At 42.6% G+C, this 19,402-nt stretch overlaps 1 protein-coding gene across 3 annotated transcripts in view; it reads left to right on the forward strand.

Moving 5' to 3' along the window:
* Window positions 1–18,559, forward strand: part of ZDHHC8 (zinc finger DHHC-type palmitoyltransferase 8) — a 111,083-nt gene extending 92,524 nt beyond the window's left edge. The window contains exons 4-12 of one of the 3 annotated variants that reach the window (XR_010030116.1): window positions 164–336; window positions 1,499–1,601; window positions 4,869–4,960; window positions 6,553–6,685; window positions 7,550–7,667; window positions 8,374–8,483; window positions 11,325–12,361; window positions 13,704–17,116; window positions 17,782–18,559. Coding sequence is in view for 1 of the 3 variants with exons in the window: in XM_063172754.1 (XP_063028824.1) it covers window positions 164–336; window positions 1,499–1,601; window positions 4,869–4,960; window positions 6,553–6,685; window positions 7,550–7,667; window positions 8,374–8,483; window positions 11,325–12,361; window positions 13,704–13,875 (1,938 nt within the window). In the remaining 2 variants the exon portion in view is untranslated. Of the gene's footprint in view, window positions 1–163; window positions 337–1,498; window positions 1,602–4,868; window positions 4,961–6,552; window positions 6,686–7,549; window positions 7,668–8,373; window positions 8,484–11,324; window positions 12,362–13,703 lie in introns of all 3 variants that reach the window. The other 2 variants (XR_010030117.1, XM_063172754.1) reach the window with 2 other exon arrangements.
* Window positions 18,560–19,402: the final 843 nt, after the last annotated feature.

A 19,402-nucleotide genomic window follows, 5' to 3' on the forward strand; every position in this document is an offset into this window, starting at 1 on the left:
ACTTGGTCCTAAAAAGTCTTATAAAAGACAGTCAAGCATTTTGTAAAGCTGCAGAACTAGTCTGATGTAATTTTACATGACAGGGGTTCAGATTCATTTCTGAGGCAATGTATTTTCTTTCACTATTTGGATATTTTTCCCCATCTCTCCCTTTCTTTACAAGGATTTTGACCATCACTGCCCATGGGTCAACAATTGCATAGGACGGAGGAACTACCGCTATTTTTTTCTCTTCTTGCTGTCCTTAAGTACACACATGGTTGGAGTGTTCACCTTTGGGCTCATCTTCGTCCTGAACCACATGGAAAAGCTGGGAGCAGCTCACACCACCATCACGTATCCTTCCTATTGGTCTTTCCAGACTCAAGGTGACTGAGGAGAATGGGCAAGAATGAATCTGTATATTTGTCCTCAGGGAGCTGGTGGAGCCTCTCCTGATCCCCCACTGCTCTCCTCCTGTAAATGCTCAGTGCAGGATTTCCTCTGTTCCCATTGTACCTGGGTGAGCATGGATTGCTCCAGAAACTGTAGGTGACCCTTTGTCTTTCTCAATCTTTGTCATGACAGCCCAGCAGAAGGATGAGCTGCCTCCCTGAATTTAACTTAAAAGCAGGTGTAGCTCTCAACTGCTGTTTGCTGAGTTTAGAATTCTGTTGCTGTGCTTTGGAGCAGAGTGTGCTCTGGAAGTAGCCCCCTGTGTGCTGGTGTAACACATGAATTGCTGGCTCTGAGGGGTGATTCTTTGCAAGGTAGAAAGGTAGAAAGGTAGAACTCAGAATCACTGAGTTCACATAACTTTTTAACCATCTCAAGGGTGAGGACCCAGACTAGGAGCCGATGGACTTAACTTTGAGATGGAATTTAGTTAGGCCTTGCTAAAGGTGAGGAATAATTTGCACACATGAGACCCCACCTGGAGTGCTGTACCAACATCAGAAGGATGTGGAGCTGCTGGAGCAAGTCCAGAGGAGGCCACAGAGGTGTTCAGAGAGTCCCTCTGCTCTGGAGACAGGCTGGGAGAGTTGATGTTGTTCAGCCTGGAGAAGAGAAGGCTGTAGGAAGACCTAAGAGCCCTTTCCAGTGCCCAAAGGGGCTCCAGGAGAGCTGGAGAGGGACTTTGGACAAGGGTCTGGAGTGAAAGGTTGAGGGGGAGCAGCTTCAAACTGAAAGAGGGCAAGTTTAGATGAGATATTAGCATAAAATTCTTCACTATGAGGCCCTGTCACAGGTTGCCCAGAGAAGCTGTAGCCGCCCCTGGATCCCTGGAAGTGTCCAAGGCCAGGCTGGACAGGGGTTGGAGCAGCCTGGGACAATGAAAATGAAACTCCCCTGACAACAGGGGAGGTGGAACTAGATGATCCTTAAGGTCCCTTCCAACTCAAACCATTCTATGACACTGTTACACTCCCCTATTTTTTTTCTCTCCTTTTCCTCTCCCTGTCTTTCACAGACCCTTTTTCCCTTCACTCATCCCAGTTTCTTTAACCCTTGGATACAGAATGGCTGTCATGTGTGTGGCTGGGTTGTTCTTTATCCCAGTCATTGGTCTCACTGGCTTCCACATTGTTCTGGTGGCCCGAGGGCGCACAACCAATGAGCAGGTAAGAAGCAATCCTTTCTCCATGTTTGTGGCTTAGGTGCTGAGGTGGGAAGGAAAGTCAGCAAGTCAGCTTGGGTAAAGCTAATGATGGTCCAAATCTTACCAGAAATGCTCTTAGTGGAGCTTCTGTGAAGATCTAGGAAGGTTGCCTATTTTTTTTTCAGATTTTTTTTTAATACACTGCAGGGAAAGATTTCCCTTTTTTAGCCACACAGCACTACCCCAGGCTTATTTATTATTTAAAATCTACTCATGACCTTGAAATAGGTTTTATGTGGTAAGTACCATCAACCCCAGAAGTTCAAACTTTATGAGTCAGATTGAACAATCCATGAGATTGAGTGAAACAGAAAGGAAAAGATTAAATCATTTGCCCTCTCTCCTGGTATTTTGAGCTCCCCAGCAAGCCCTCACTGCCCTTAATAGGGTCTGAGTTAGCTCTTTGTCTCCCTCTGTGTCTCTCTCTTGTTCTCATGCATATGAGCTCACACACACAGAGTGCTGTTGGACCCAGCTTGGTTTGCTTCTCCAAACTAAGTGCCAACATTTGTGCCAAAAAGCCTGGAAAACTCCAGTTCCCCTGCAGTTGCTCAAATGTCCATGACCCACATCCCTGTGGTTGATGCAGACCTGCATTCATGTGCCCATTAATGGCTTGGTGTGGCAGATAAGAGGTCAATGTGATGGGATCAATAACAGGTCCCTGCCAGCCCAAGGGCACTTTGCAGGTGTGGCACAGGTCTCAGCCCTCATCCCAAGGCTCCTGAACTCTGTGCATCCCAGTGCTTTACCCTTGCACAGCTCCAGCTCCAAAGTGCCCCTCAGATCTGGGCTTTTTTCACATTTTTCCCCACCGTACTTCTTTTCCCTTGTGGTTTGGGGGTTTTTTTCAGATGGGTTTTTGCTGCCCTTGCCCCCATGGGTGCTCTGCAGCTCCACTGAGCTGTTTTGGCTGTCCTGGGGGCTGATGGCTCCATGCTGTGGAGCTGTCTGGCTCCTGGGCAGGCTGTGAGCGATGAAAACATCTGTCTGAGGCCAGGCCCTCGTAAACTGAGATGACATTGTCTCCATCCCACAAGAGACAATAAAAACTCTTATCCAGAAGAGTGTGGGAGGTTTACATAAGCAAGGAATCTGAAGTCATCCTGAGCAGTTGCCTAACATGGGCTTTGAACAAAGCAAGCTTCCATAGCTGTCATCTTCAAATGCTTTTCTCTGTCCTGCTCAGAATCATCTGCTCTTCATTTTAAAATTAATTTTGGCCAAGTATTAGATTTGATAGTGCTAACAATAGTAGCTTGAAACACAGGGCATTTTGGTCTCATAGCCCAAATCGTGGTTTGCCTTAGGCTTGTCTTTGTGCAGTGATATAAACTCTCCATGAAAATTTTAGGCTGAAAAAGAAGGAAAAATTTAACTTTAAAAAATGTTAAATTTCATTTCATATGTTTATGGCTGCACTAGAATTTGGAAAGGTTGATGATTTTTCTGTGATCAAAATAACCATTGGAAAATGTATCCTAGCTTGGTTTGGTTTCCTGAGCTACCAAACCACTTGAGATTTATTACATCTTCCCATGCCATTTTGAAAATTAAATATAATCTGGTCTTAATTTCTGCTTAGTCATATGTAGGGGTTATCTGTAACTGAAGGATGGATGTTCCCAGCCCTAAGGTCCTTTCAGAGGAAGCATATCTGAGTAATTAGAGCACCAGACCAGGAGAGATGGATGTGAGATCTGGTCCTGGCTTTGCCACTGTTATAAAACATTCTCTTTTCTCCTGCAGTCTCAGTGCTGATTTTCTTTTCTCACACTGGTGGTTATCTACTGTCAGCTTTGCAGTTGCAATATGCTCAGCTTATCTTGTTCTCTTTTCCCCGTACATTTTGTAGGCCAGTGGTACAGACATTTTTGGGTTTTTACTGTAAATTTTTGGTATTTAATAATTCTGGAGTTTGTAAGTTCTGAGCATTCATAGTAGGCAGACTGTGATTGAAAAGTGCATAGTGGCTGGGTTTAGATGTTTACTGAGCTTTCTGAATGCCTCTGAAATTCTTTTATGGAATGAAAATAACCCATAACCCAACATCTGCTCATATCCTGGTATTTTTAGTTTCTGAATAGAGTAAATAAATACCCTTCCTTCTTAGACTGCTTTCTAGCAGTGATTTTCAAACTACTTTAGAAACCAAACTGATATAATTAGTACTGTAATCTGGTAGTTGGAGAAATTTTATTTTCATACTGTGTTTGAGAAAATGGGCACAGAGATATGAAATGCTTTGCCAGCATCTGGCACCAGTCAGTGTGAGCCCAGGATTGATCGCAGTCGTGCCAAATGTCCCAGGCCCATGTTTTTATCAAAAGGTTGTTCTTCCAAATCTCAGAACTTCCAGCCTCTCTCTCTTGGCCTTTTAAAGAGCTTTATGTTATATCAACAAGGCCAGCATAATATATTGCAGAATCATTTAATCCTTGTTATTTTATGGGCAAGTTATTAAAGTATTTCTGGTGCTGTGTAAACTTGTTGCTAGATCAGAACTATGAGCTGATTAAAATGCTTTACTTGCAAACAACAACAACAGTAATGCTTTTAATGGCAACCACCATTAATCTCCCTGGCTTTATTGGTGTTTATTCCCATATGGTGACTTTTGAGCATGTGCCTGTAGAGTACAAACTCTTTATAATGCTTATGAAGCCTTGAATGGATCTCGCCAGTCTAATGAGGCTTGGCTTTTATTAAACCTGCTCATTTACAAGCAAACATTGTAATCACCAGGGAGTTCCTGGCACCCTCCCACATAAGGCAGTGGTTTGTACTGATTGCTGCTCAGGATGAGATCTGAGAGAGAGGAAACATTGCTCTCATCCAGCATTTGGGAACACTGATTCGACTTTGCTGTTGGTTTGGAGGGGACTCGCCAAGGCAGAGGAGGGGAATGAAAGAGACCCAAACAGGATGTCTGGCTAGGAGCAGACACAAATCCAGTGCAGGAGCAGCATGGAGAGGTGAACACATCACTTTGAAATCCAGTCATATTTAGCAATGTCCTTTTGGGAAGGATCTTGAGTGGAGTGCCTCCTAGCTGGAATTAGCTGACAGAGGTGGTGTGTTAGAGCTGGAGTGATAAAGTGCAGCATTCAAAGAAAAATGATCTGTTTGGGAAGGACAGAAGGGTCAGACTTGTTGTTGGCTTTCTGAGGCTTGGATGATGACTTTTATGTAACCAGAGGTTTGAGCAGTGTCCTGAACATGTTTCCAGGTGACAGGGAAATTCCGTGGGGGAGTGAATCCTTTTACCCGCGGATGCTGTGGAAATGTGGAACATGTGCTCTGCAGCCCCTTGGCTCCCAGGTAAGAGAAATGATCTCAGCTGGAATGAGGGAAAAGAATCCCTGTTGGGACAGGGGGAGAAATGTGCTTGGCTTACAAGCACAAGGATCATTGATGGAATAAGGGGACAGCAAAGCAAAACAGTCGTGAATGTAGAGCTCTGTGATAGCTGCTTCCCTGATGCATGGCTGTAACCTGTAACTTACCACCCTTATCCCAGAAATATTTTTGGGCATGAGCTTGTCAAACTATGTCGAGCTCATACCCTTGTCTTCACCAGCTTGTTTATCCAGTGGATTTCAGTAACAAGGTAAATATCCATATGTTATCATATTGCCCACACTACTTCTTACACTCTACAGGCAATGTCCACTCTGCTGGGGAAAAGGAAGGAAGCTAAAATCAGCCTTTCTTCTTAAGAGTTAAATCTAATTTCAGGCTGCTGTGGTTTTCAATCTCACTGGCACTTTCATTATCATAAAACAGATTATCAATGAGATCTACATCACGAAACTTGAGATTTTATTTATGGCTTTCTATTTTTGGGGAAATGGATTTATCGTTTCACATTTTGAAATCAGGATCTTAATGCAGTAGATCAGATGGACTATAAATAATTCTAGGTGCTGAGCTGTCCAGCCTGCAAACATGTTCATAATCTTACTACAAGACTTATTTGAGCCCTTTTAGGGTGTTGAACAATTCTAGACCCTGACACTGTTATCTGCCTTTTTTCTCCCTTTGTTATACAACAAATAATTCCTAAGGGACTGTTTCATGTGTTAAAGACATTGGAGTAGCTGCTTCTCAAACCTTCTAAACATGAAAGTCAGGTCAAGGTGGATGAGAAGAGCTGGGTATTAAATGCTGTGAGACACTTGTGTTAAGAGGGGGGTTGTGAGTACCATCATCATGGCTATTCACAGAATTGTCACAAGCAGAACATTTGTGTTTTGTGAACACCTGTTCATATTGTTCTGTTTATTGAAGGTCCCTGAGCCATCACTACTAGAATGTCCTGTTCACTACATAAAACAGAGAAAGCTGGCGTGTGTATTGATATTTAGGCATTGTACAGACACTGGCCAATTGCACTTAGAGAATTCTATCTAAAATCAGCCATTTCCTCTTAGATTTTTTGCTTCCTATAGACTTGGCAGTCTTTTTTGCCTCCATTTATTTGAACACTAAACATGCTACAGAAACAAGTCACCATGTGGTAAGTTAGAACTGGCAGCACATCATCTTCTCCATGGTAACTCCCCATGTGCTGGGTCTTGTTCCCCAGTCACTGACTCCCACCACAGGGCAGCTGTTTGGTGTTAACTGAGATCATGTAGTCAGTCACTTCTGTTGGTGGAAGGCCTTTCTTGCTCTTTTCGTGCTCTTGTCCATTAGTGCTTCAAAAATTGCTGATTTTTTCAATACATCTTCTTTTGCTCACTAATTATTGTGGGTTTTTTAAATTGCTGCTTAATTTTTACATCCACTGAAATAAGTGGAGGTTCTTACCTAGATTCTGACATATTCTTAAATCATAACCTGGAAGTGGGAAGATTTTTAAGCCTTGTTCTTAGGTTTATTTTAATGATGAGTGTTGCACAATTCATCAGGTACGTGGTTGAGCCCAAGAAGAAGCAAGCTGTGAGTGTGAAGCCTCCTTTCCTGAGGCCGGACTTGTCCGAGCGACAGATCACGGTGAAGATCAGTGACAACGGCATCCAAGCCAACCTCAACCGCAGCAAGGTGAGGGAGTCTCCAAGCTCTGCTTTTGCAGGGCAGGGATTGAGCATTATCAAGCCTGGGAATGAGTCTGTCATTGACAAATCTCTTTGAGATGGTGCAGAAACTGGAGTTTGAGTCCTTGGCATGTACTTCATGCTTTGAAAGTAATGCAAGTTCAGTAACTGCAGCTCTTGATCCAGTAAGAGGCAGCTCTAGCATGGAATCCCTCTGGGATTCTTTTGGAAGAGTTGCCTGTTCTTTGCAGTAGTTAATTTCTGTCCCAAGAGCTGTCACCTCTTCGTGTTCAAATTAATTTTAATGAACCCTTGTACCACCAGACCAGGTCAGCTGTTCTACTTCAGAGAACGCTCTGAGCTTCCAGGCTGCAGGAAGGCTTGTGGTCAAGGGCAAGGAATATTGACTCAGAAGCTGAGTTGTCTTTTCAGTTTCTCCTGTCATGAATAATAAAGAAGGATTTATTTAGTCCCATAAAAAGTGGTGGATTCAAATGAAGCCAACTTGTAAGATTTTTGTGGATAGTTACTTCCTTTGGAAGAAACTTTGAATAGTTACTTGCTGAGAGCTACCTGGAAAGTTGCTGAAAAATGCTAGAAAGCACTATTGTCTTCTACCACATATTAATTAGCATGATGATTATAGTACTTAGCCTGCCAAGTAGACCAGGATAGTACATTTAAAATTCTACTGGCTGGTTATGATAATGCTAATTTTACATGTGGCAGTCCTTGCCTGCAGTGGATGCTAAATCCTGTTTGTCATTATAGGTACAGGTAGTTCTGGTTCTTTGGTACAGCCAGCACTCTGCCACATGCTGTTATTGAACCAAGTTTCATGTAATGATTGATTTTTTTGGATCATTTTCAGTCTAAAATCAGCCTGGAAGGCCTGGAGGATAAGAGTATGGATGTGCAACCAACTCTCCCACCCAAAGGAGATCCAAGCAAGTACTCTGAGCTAAAAGGGCAGCTGGGCACCAGTGAAGGTATGTATGATCAGTGTTTTATTTTTATTTATAAGAAACTATTTTAGCCTCTTTAAAATGCTTCTTGTATTTTTTCAAAACTTGTGATCTGGGTGATGGATTTTTTTCCTATTTATAAGATTTCCAGACTAGGGGAATTAACAGCAGGAAAGGGAGAGAAAAGCCTGCTTGAAGTGGTTTATTCAAACCTAGGTTAATTTTTCATGTCAGTTTTGCAGAGTTTATAAACACTTTTAAACCCCTTCTTAAATCAATTTTAAAAATAAAAACATCTAAGGAATCAGAAATATTAGCGTGACATTCTTGGGCGTTGCAAACTGAATTATTTCATTGGTAAGAATGTGAATTTTATGCTTTGATACTATTAAAAAAAACTTTTTTTTTTTCAGGCAGAACTAGTAGCTGAATCCAACCCAAATATTTAGTATTTCAAATTAGGCAAAATTTCTACTCGCCAAAACATGTCACCCCATTCAACATATTGTGTCTTGTTTCTTCTTCTCTGTAGATGGCTGACGTGGCAGCAATGTGCTGTTACTGCCATTGGGAGCCCATTGATTTTGGTGGAATTCTGCACAAAGTACTGCAAGTTCTATTCTCTCCAGAACAGATCTGCTTGCAGAGCATGATGGATGGCAATGAATCACGGCTGACAGCTTTCTGTCCACACACATTTTAATAGAAATTTTTTTTTTTTCTTTTGCAGAAGGTGGCCTCTCACCCAAACTGATCAGCCCTCCCACTCCTGCCATGTACAAATACCGCCCAGGTTTCAGCAACACCCCCAAAGTTCACTACCACGCCACGGCCGAGCAGGTGAGCGCACCCCGAGTTTCTGCCCCAGCTAGAGCAGGCACTGTGGAGCTGAGGGGGAATTCACTGCAGGGCTCCAGTGAGTGCCAGAGTGGAAAAGTAAATAACAAAGCTTGGCACTGTTGTGTGACAGTGTATTATTTTCACTGTGCTCCTTATGGAAACATGTCTGGTTTCACAGCTTCCCCCTGCTGACACATCTGTCCCTCTGCCAGGCGTGTGCTGCCACTGCTGCAGTGTCTCAGCCTCATCCTGGGGTGCTGAGAAGTGTCACCTCCCGTTGGCTTCTCCTGGCAGAGTTGCCACCTCACATTCCCTTCAGAGGGAGCTGGGCATGCTGAGTGCTTCTCTGGATCAGACCGCTTAGCCAACACTCAGTGTACTCACTGATTCCTTAAGATGTCAGCTTGCAAAATAGAAAGAACTTTTAAAGCATCCCAAGGGATATTTTAGTAAAAATTAACAGAAGAGTCCTCACATTTGACCTTCCTTAGCACCTTTTCAGTGCATTTGGATTATATGGAAAAAAACACCTTCCTAACTCTTGGCATCATTTTCACCTATCAAGAAAACTGAGGTCCAAACAATTAGACAGATTTGCTGGGGAATTTTGACAGTTTATTCTTTTGCATAGAAGTTATGAAACTTATTTCTCATGGATTTATTGCAAATATTCCTTGGCCCCTGGGACCTGAGAACAGCATTTGGAAAATCACTGCTCTAACTTGCATATTTGCAATATGTATCCAAGTCTTCATGCACCAGTGGAGACGCCCTTAAAAAACACATACCACACACAGTGCAGTTTTCTCAAAATTAATTTCATCAGGTCCTTCAGTATCACCCCTGGAATAACAAGAAGGGGGTGATAGGAAGGAGTATTATGAAAGAAGTAAAAAAGGAAAATATGGTAGATAAAAACAATTGACTGTAGCAACACTGTAATAAGACAGAATGTTCCTTAAATAGTGAGGAAAGCTTTTCCTGAATCCTCCTCATTTTGAAAAGAAAGATGGTGATAGATAGTGTAATTGCAGCTATGACCAAGTTTAAGTTTTAGTCTTACTGCAGTAATGGTAAATCTTATTCTCTGGATTTGTCCACTTAATGAAGAAACAAGTGGCTTATGAGAGGGAACACAAGAACAATGTGTTCACTGTATCCAGAAAGTTTAATATCCTATCATTTTCATTTTATTACATGAAAAATGGCTTGTTCATCCAGTTCAAAATAGTCTATTTACAGGCATCATGTAGCAATTTTGAGCTGTGGAAGCCACAGCATTCTGAGTCATAATGCCAAAAGTCAGAGAGCCAAGGAAGGTAGGCTTCCTTGTTGTGTTCATTCAGGGCACAGCCAGAGATGCAATATAGATACAGGGCAGGTTCTGATTAGGCCAGGGGACTGGGCAGTGCTGTGAAGTGATAACAGGGAACAGCACCTTCACTCTGAGGGCTCCTGTTTCAATCCTAACTCAAAACAGTGCTGTTGCTGTTGCTGACTGGTGTACAAGCTCTGGGGCCTTGTTCAGTTTTATAGTAGTCACAACTCTGTAGTAGTCAGCTGGGAGTATCATAAAATGGGGTTCACGTTAGGAACTGATAGGAGGGCATGGATTTGTCTGCCAAGCCTAAGTAGGAAGTACAGAGGGAAAGTGACTGGGCTTTGTGAGGAATGCCATGGTGTCTGTTCTGTATCAGTTCTTCAGCCTGTCAGTGTAATTCTGCTTTTGAGCAGTGAAAGCTGCTAGGAAAGAGGCATTGGGACACAAGGATAAGTAGCACAAATACACTTAAAAGCTACGTCATTGCTCTCATCCTCCTTTACAGGCTGTCACTTGGTCTCCTTTTTCCAGAGAAGGCCAAATTTAGCACCATGCTCTAGAAGAGAGTGAGCTGTTTTGCATATTTCTCTATCTTCCAGCTGAAAGGAAAAAAGCTTTTTAAAAACATTCACAATAAACCAGGGGTTTGTCATTCAGTTTATTTTTTTAATCATTTTCCTTTAAAAGAAACTAAAGAACAAGCTGGGCCAACTGCATTTCTGATTAAATATGTGACTGATAATAACTCTTTGTTTGCACAGCCAGTGTAGCCAATTTATTGTGCATTATGGAAACTCTTCCTTAAAAATAACAGTGAAAACTATTTGCTTAGCCCAGAATGGCATTTTAAGTGAACAGAACGCTGAGCAATTTTCACAGAGTAAAACAAAGTGAAGTCCTATCTGTTTTTAGAGCACATAAATAAACTATGCACTTTGTTTCCTTTTCTGATGCGGCCACTTTCTCCTACACAGGCAATAAAAAAGAGAAAATTGCTTCATTTCATTGTCTAAATGGTAGGAAGGAGCCTCTCTGCTTTAATTAAGGTTAAGTGCCTAATTTTGAAGACCTATGACCAGAAGTTCAGAATTACTGAATATTCATAGTGCAGAGTAGAGTGGATAAGAGTGTGCTGGTCCCCAGCGTGTTGAAATGAAGCTCAAAATATTTCTGTCTCAGCACACAAGTCCAGACATCCCTCAACTCAAGAGCTATTTGTAGAAAATGTGAAGTGCAGTGCTTTTTCCCAGGGCAGTATTATCAGATAACAATCTGATTTACCTTGACTGAGACTTGAGTATTAACTTACATTTTACTGTCAATGTTATTTAGCAACTCCTCCTTGGTTCTAAGGTGCTAATCCATATGTTGAACAGGAGTCAGGAGATTTTCTTGTAATGAACCTGGGCTGGCAGTCAGAGGGAAGACCTTCAGCTCTGTCCTTCCATACACTCACTGAGAGAGCAAACCTGTTCTTACATGTCACTGGCTTCTGTTTCTCATACTCACCTCTGTTTTAGATCACCTTGCAGGAGGGACACAGTCAGGGGGCTCTGATAGAAGAGGATGGCAGGAGCCTTGATTACCAGTCTGAACCCAGCTTGGACATCCCCAGCTACCGGAAGAGCTCCCTGCACAAGACCTACCAGTCTTCCCCACTCCAGATAGATTCCTTTGCCATCAATTCACGATCCCTGAGCCTGAAATCTGCTGGCAGGAGAGGGACAGACAAAGTGCCCCTTCATCCAATAAAGTCCGAAGGAGCGGCTTCCACCCCTTACAAAAGCATCTTTTCTCCCAATTCCCTGTCAAACAGAAATGGGAGTCTTTCCTATGACAGTTTGCTGAACCCTATGTCTCCCTCGGGGAGGAAGTGCATTGCCCATTCTGCAGTCAGCTCTGTTGGGTACCACTCCCCATACTTGTCAGCCAAAATGTGCCACCTGCGGGGCAGCGAGCTGCAGCGCCAGCCCCCGCAGAGCTTCAGCCCGGTGCTGGGCAGCCCGGCCCCGCATCAGCGAGAGCCCTCCCCCGTGCGCTACGATAACCTCTCCAAGACAATTATGGCATCCATCCAGGAGAGGAAAGAGATGGAAGAGAGGGAGAAGCTCCTCCACTCGCACCCTGACTCGGTGTTTGCAGACTCAGGTGTCTATGACACGCCCAGCTCCTACAGCCTGCAGCAAGTGAGCACGCTCTCGGAAGACCCGCGCAGCATGGCCATGAGATACGGATCCAGGGACAATCTGATGGCTGCCACCAGCTTTAGCACAAGGAACCCTGTACTGCAGTCCTCAGTGTCTTCACTCTCAAGTGCAATGACAAGAGCCCCAAGGACTTCCACAACCTCTCTGCAAGCTGATTTAGCCAATAATAACGTGCAGTCCCATCAAGCACTGCAGGGCAGGGTCAGCAATGGCTCCTACAAATCCCCAGGCCACCAGGTCCCATCGTCCCCCACAGGGATGCCTAGGTCACCCTCTTACGGAGGCCCGAAGGCTGTGTCGTTTGTAAACACTGTGGAAATCACAGAGGTGCAGTCAGTGGGAGCACAGAGGTATGTACTGCTTGAGGGGCTGAGAGCACTGGGAATCTGCTTGTGAGCAAGGGCTGGAGCTGGAGCTGCGCTGGAGGCACCCCCTGAGGAGGTGTTTGCTGTGGGCCATGATGGTGGGAGGTTTGTGGGTGCTCTTCAGTTCTGTCACACCCCCACAGCAACCTCATCATGACAAAATGTTTGCACTTCTGCTGTACCTTGAACTGCAGGTGGTCACTTTTGCTGTAAATTCATAGTGAAACGATGTCATAGCTGAACTGGGGAATTATTTCCAAGGTGTGAGGCAGATTATTCCTCCCTTAGGCACAAAAGGGTGGAACTGTTCTACTTTGCAGCCTGAAGGGAGGCTGACCCAGACATTGCATGGATACAGAGGCAGAGCTGGGATCCTGCTTGTGCAACATACCCTCCACTGAGGGAAACATGCTGAGATCCTGGTGCTTGGCACTGACAGCTCTGTATTTACCAGTGTTGAGTGTCCATAGTACAGAACTGCTGATAAAAGCACAGAGCTTCATGATATTACCTTAAGGCCTTTCTGCTTCCTTCCTTTCTGTGAGAAAGCATGGAGAGAAAGGATTTGCTGTGCTGAAAGCCTCAGTAACTGCCACCTGAGCAAGATGCTCAGCCACAGCTTCTGCATGTGCTTCTGTTTTCCTTCTGGAAGCTATGAAGCTTGGAAAGCTTGAAAAGATCATGATCTTGCTGAGGATGCAGTATTTCAGCTTAGTTGGGACCTTGAGAGCAGCTTTTCAGAAATATCTAAGTTTCCTTTGTCTCTGGTTCTTACTGTGCTGTGCTGACCTTTGGTTTAGATCCCAGGTTTCTCTCTCCTGTTATCCAACAGTTTTGGAAAACGTACTGAAATGTGGGAGAACTATTATTGTAGACCTCCTGAAGTGCAAACAAGTTGTTTCAGAGATGAGCAACAAAGTTTTGTTTACCTGGATATTTAACTGGGAAATGTTTTTTCTGAGAATTTGTTTCTGCTTTTAAAACACAGTTTGGCTTAAGGTCAGTGGTGAGCAGTGGTAACAGTTAAACTCTCCTGTGTCCTACAAATGCCTATGCAATTAGTTTGGAACAACAAAGCATTTAAGCAAGTAATTAAATTAACAAATATTACTCAGGCGTGGTCCACTAACCTAATGGCCAAATTAATTCTCTCATTTCAGTGGCTTTTCATCAAATGCACTGGCTTCAACCATCTTGCTCCCAGGCTTGAATATTTTGCAATGCTGGGAACTCAGGATGACAGGGGTAATTGTTTATTCTGAATGAAGCCATTCTGTATCACACTTTGTCACTAATATTGCATATTTTTATATTTCTTTTGGTGCAGGGATGACATGCAGTTGAAGACACCTCACAGTAAAATAAATGGACAGCCAAAAGGAATAGCCAGGTTGGGTTCAACATCAAGTTCCCAGGGGACACCAGTCAGCCCTGCTAGACACTCTAATGTTAAGAAGGTGTCTGGAGTTGGTGGAACAACCTATGAAATTTCAGTGTAAAATAAAATGAATTAAAAACAAAGAGCCATCCACTCAGCCAGCCATGAAGCTAGGAGCACTGTGAAGACTCAAACAACAACAAAGAAGGAGCAGCAGCAGTCGGCCACTCTCCTTTTCTTGTTTTGGGTTTGTTCTGTTTTCATCTTTCTCTTTTGGCCAAAAACCAGCTGCAGCCTTATTCTTGAAGGAATAATAAAATTGTACAGTCTATCAGACTCTTCCTGAACCGACAGGCAGGAACTGGCTACGACCTAAGACCACATGGAGCAGAATTCCTTCCTGCAAGAGAGCGCTAAAGCCATTGTGCGCGTGTCTGTCCAACCACTCTGTTGTGCAGCTCTTGTGCTGTGAAACAGTTCAGTCAGCCAGGATCAGTCAGTTCTCCCATGCCCCTTCCCAGTTCTTCTGGCCAGCGAGGTGTCTGGCAGGAGCCAGAGGGCTGGCTGCTGTTTTCCTGCTGACATGGAAAGTGGGGTTCCTGCGCTGGGCAGGAGCTTCTCCTCATCCCCCGGGCGCTGCAGCTCAGGTTCCTCCTCCTGGGAAGGAACAAGGCAAGGCCACTTGGGCTGCAGACACCATGTCTTCTTCAAAAGCCTCCCTGGTCCCAGATGGGGGCAGGAGAAGGGATAGCAACAGCTTCTCCCTGTCTGCCGTTGGCCTCCCTGTGTGTGAAGTTGTGTGTGTGTGTGTGCGTGTTTGTCTCCATGGAAAAGGACCGCAACACCGGCGAGGATCTGCCACTCTGACCTCCTGCTCCCTCTGGGTTTGAAAGGCTTCTCTGACCCAGCAACAGAACCAAGCAGATGAGAAAAGAAATGTTCAGATGGAAGCATATTTTAAACAGCCATCAGCTGCTTTCCCTGCTCCCTCCTTACCTGTTGGATTTAGGCAATAACAGAGTTTACTGCCTCGCCCTGGTGCCGTCAGTGTAATCCCGCAGCAAGGTTATCATAAGCTGTCGAATTTACAGTGTGTGTAACTGAGCCAAGTGTGCATCTAAAGGATATAAATTTTCTGTCTGCCTAATTACTAGCACATTCCCTCTGGTCTTCAATACTGTTAGACAAAGGATTTTCAATTTGGGTTTTTTCCCCCCTGGGGAACAACTTTTTAAAATAATATCAATCAAATCTATTTAACATTCTGAGGTTTCTTTTTCCTGTCTCCAGAAAACTACATTTACTTTGTTGGATTTAAAGACAACTTTACCATAAAAAACAAGAAAGGGGTGCATTACTTTTGTCAAAAATATGAGGACTCTGGCAAAGCTAATTTTGGGACAAATGGATTTTTATTTCTCTATTCCTTATCTCCTTTTCCTTACCATTCAGTTACCACCTCAGAAGTCAAAAGTACTGAGATCTGGACCAATGCTAACTTGCCAGATCATGTGTGCAATTAAGAATATCCTGAGCGACTGTTGCCAAAGTCACTAAAAATTGTTATTTATCACTGAGCCAGTCAGCATACAAGACCTCGACTTCCCACCTGGTTCTTTTGGTGAATAGTTTTGATTAGAGATCTAAATCCATCATTTTTCAGGATATTCGTTTCAAGGGGTTAAATCCTTTTCAGTCCTTGACTATAATGGAAAGCTCTCCAGGTATTTGGTAGCAATTCAGAATGTGTTAATAATATCTTAGTTGTTTTCATGTATGTTGAGGTTAATTATTCCAGAAGGCAAATATTGACCTTAATTTTGCCTGGTTACAATTTATATTTTGATTTGATGAATCTTGACATCTGCTGCAATACATGGTTATTATGTCCCTTGTATATCACATTATTTTTTGGAGACAAAGGTTGAAGAGAACATAAGAAAGTTAATCATCTCTCTGTGTAATGCTCTATGTTGCCTGAAGGAAGAAACGTGGAAAGCAATGCATCTGCAATAGGCTGAAGTTCTGAGAGAGTGAAGTAGAAATCAGTGTGCATTTTATTGCCTTGGTGATATTTTAAATGCCTGGTGTAGGGATATTGCAGAGCAGAGAAGCAATAGTGTTTCTGTGCAGATTTCTCACTGGCATGTAGAACATTGTCTTTAGTTGGAGGCACCATGGTGCCAGAAGGATGCTGGCGAACTGGATCAGGTATAGATGGAGCAATATATATTAAAGAACTGGATGGGCTGGCTAATGAGAAGATTTAAAGGGCTAAAACATGCCACTGGCTAAGCAATGACGTGGAAATTGAGTATCATAATTTTACAAATATGTTACTTAAAAGTTGTAAAACCAAAGGTAAATCCAAGGGTTGTCACTGGTAGCCAATGCTCTACATTTAGAATGGGGCAGAAAAGATGGAGAGGAAGGGGCAATGAATAGTCTTCCAAGCAGAGTTTTGGACAAACTGTTTAGGACAGTCAAACTGTATTTGGACAAGTCATCAAAAAATTTCTGTGAGAGGTGAGTCTGTAGGGACAAGGGGTAGACCAGATGGCCTTACAGATTTCTTCCATCTTTAACTGTTATTAATCTGCAGTCTACCCTGATGTTAACTCCTCAGGAAGATGCAGTACTTCTTTAAGGACTGGAATTCACTCTGGTGCATAGAGTATCACAAAATTACTTGTTTTTAAAGTATCATGTATGCCATATGTAAGCCCTGAAAAAGAGGGGGTAGGAAACACATGAGATTAGGGAGTGAGACAAGGGCACATTTTATCATGTATCTTTGAATACGTACATGAAATTCATGCAAGCAAGGCTGAAAATTTGCACCAATGTAATATTTGAGATTTGCATCCCAGTGATGCTCCACTTTGATCGTTCTTTCTCTTGCATTTATAAATGAAAAAGCTACTGAGGAACTTGAAGGGCCAAAGAGCCTTTGAAGTTAACTACATTAGTTCATGAGAGAATTTCTCAGTAAGACTAAACACAGTATTGTGTGTATAAAGCACTAATATCCAGGGTTATTTTGACATAGTTCACAAGGGGTAAGGGAGAAAAAAAGGATGCACTGTGTCAGTACAGGTTCAGCAGTAAGGATTATGTATTTTGTGAGTAGTTTTGCCCACAGTTGACAGACATTCAACTTTTTCATAGGTTTACAATGGTACCAAAGTATTTTTTTTTTTCTTTTGAGGTTTGCTTTTAATTCAGTGCACATAGCCTGGAGTAAATGATTCAGATTTTCTGAAAGAATAATCTAAGCAGAACTGTTAACAGGAGATTGCATGCAGCAAATCCAGCCTCATTTCCATCCAAGGCACTGAACCTGCAGCTATTTACTCATAAATGTAAGTGTCTGTTCCATAGTTCCTGTTGTGGGACTGGGGACCTATTTATTAAATCTAATTTTTGAGCAGAATCCAGCCCATATTAAAGTATAGTTCTTGAAGCAGTTTACAGATCAGCAGTAAGGTTCTTCTGTCAAGATACCCTGCTTTTACAGACACTGCAGGCCAAATCTTCAGCTTGTATAAATTAGTGTGGCTCCATGAAAGCTCATTTAATTGATGCTAATTTATAGTAGGTGGGGATCAGCCATGAAAATCCAGCACGAGTTAACACATCCTGTAAAGTAGCTTTTTTATTTTTGTCATGCTTATTTCATGTTTCAAAAGTCTTAAATATTTTCAACATGTTTTTATTTGTAGCTGTGGATTGTATTACTTATTTAAAAAAGATCAATAGGTTTTTTTAGTTTACGCATCAGTTTTCATTGCATATTGCATTTTATTATCTGTTTGTTCCCTGTTCATATGCTCCCATTTAGCCTCCAGGTTTTCATTGTAGTACTTTTCTGCCTTGAAAAGTTGGATCTCTATATCTTTAGTTGTATAATATATTGAGTATTATGGAATTAAATATACCTTACTACATGGGTGGGAGAGAGAGAAAATATTTTTACTTGAAGCCTTAATATTTTCTTTTTTTACTACTTTGTTTGTTGACCTCATAGGAAAGTCTGAATAGCAAAGACTTTGAAACTCCGGGCCAAATACTGCACTGACAGACAACCAGCATTTGGCCCCCATGTCAAAACTGGATGCAGACATAACCTGAAGTGAACAAGGGAAAAAGCCTCAGGGTGGCATATTTTCCTGAAGATCATTACTACAGTCTCAAAACATGTCTGTAAGCAAGTACATTAAAGAAGTCTTCAAGTCTTGAATTTTTAAGGAAGGTGATAGCAGGAACTGCCCTAATATCTTACATCTGCTATTTTTTTTTTTTTTTAATTAAGCAAAACAAATGTATTTACTCAGTTTGGTTCAGCCAGCTCGGGGGGTTGCACAGAGCTCTGTGTTGGTAGCCATGTGCAGCACATGAGCTGTGGGGTGTTGCTGTTCTCATTCTAACCAAGCGTGATGTTGTGTCAACTCGGCCCACGAGGATCCCTCCCGGGCCTGACAGTGCACGTTCCTCAGATGATGCCTACTCTCCTACAAGCCTAATATGGAAATTGCAATGTGGTTTTCTTTGGACTATATCTGTGGTCCAGACTAGAGATATATAGAGAGATATATATATAGTCAATATTTTTTTGTGTGTGTGGGAAAGATGGGGTCAAGCTTTTCTGTCTCTGACAGTCTGGAAAGTTAATGTCGAACCGTTTTTATGGTCTGTATTTCACCTGTTCTGCCACCTTGAATTGTTGGAATGTATCCGTGCAGGCTTTGTGGAGCTCTGTCTGTAACCTTTTTTGTGGCTCTCGTAATACATATATATTTTTTAAACCTTTGGGTCACTTCAGTATTTTCAAGTGTCTGTTCCTGCCTCAGCTGCATTCGTTTGCTGAGATGGTTCATGGTGCGCTGCCATTTCTCACTTCCACTTGTGCAAAACCTGAACTGGAAGAGCAGAACTGGAAAGGCCAGTTCCAGTGCAAAGGACAAAACTGACAAAATATTAAAAGAAGTGACTGCACATTAAATCTCATTTTCAAGATGCCTATGGTAGAGTAGGAGATATGGTGAGTCTTTAAAAAGAGTGTCTCCCAGTTGTGACCAATGAATCTTGTTTGGGAGGTCACAGCAAGTGGTCCATGAAGTTTTCTGTACTGTTTATTTAAGCTGTGGGGTTAATAGGGATCCTGTGGTCCAGCACAATTTGAATCACTGCCACAGAGTAACTGGAAAAATTTTTATATTGGTATTTGTTGAATACATTCTGTCCAGGTCATGTGGGTTTAGAAATCCCAAACATGCGCAATTCTTAATCTGTCTTCATCTGTCTATGTGTTTCTAGTCTTTGGAAATATGTCCATTTGATCTGTCAGACTGTCTTACAACACACACAGCTGCCAAGCCCTGCAGCTGCTGCAGGATTTCTGATGCCATAATTTGCATATATAGGCTAATTGCATTAAGCAAGGATCCATTCGAGCATGTTCATTATAAATGCCAGTCATATTTGTGTGCTGTTGCGTCTTCACGTGGCAGAGATTACCTTTTATATAAAATGGCCCAAACTGTAATCACCAGGCTCATGGATGTTGGCTACATCAAGCAGGATTATATAAGGCCATGATCTGTTTCAATACTTTTTATTTAAAGATACCTTGGCTTACAGGAATCTCA

This window comes from Melospiza melodia, chromosome 20, assembly GCF_035770615.1.
Source record: "Melospiza melodia melodia isolate bMelMel2 chromosome 20, bMelMel2.pri, whole genome shotgun sequence".
In the NCBI taxonomy this organism is placed as follows: domain Eukaryota; kingdom Metazoa; phylum Chordata; class Aves; order Passeriformes; family Passerellidae; genus Melospiza; species Melospiza melodia.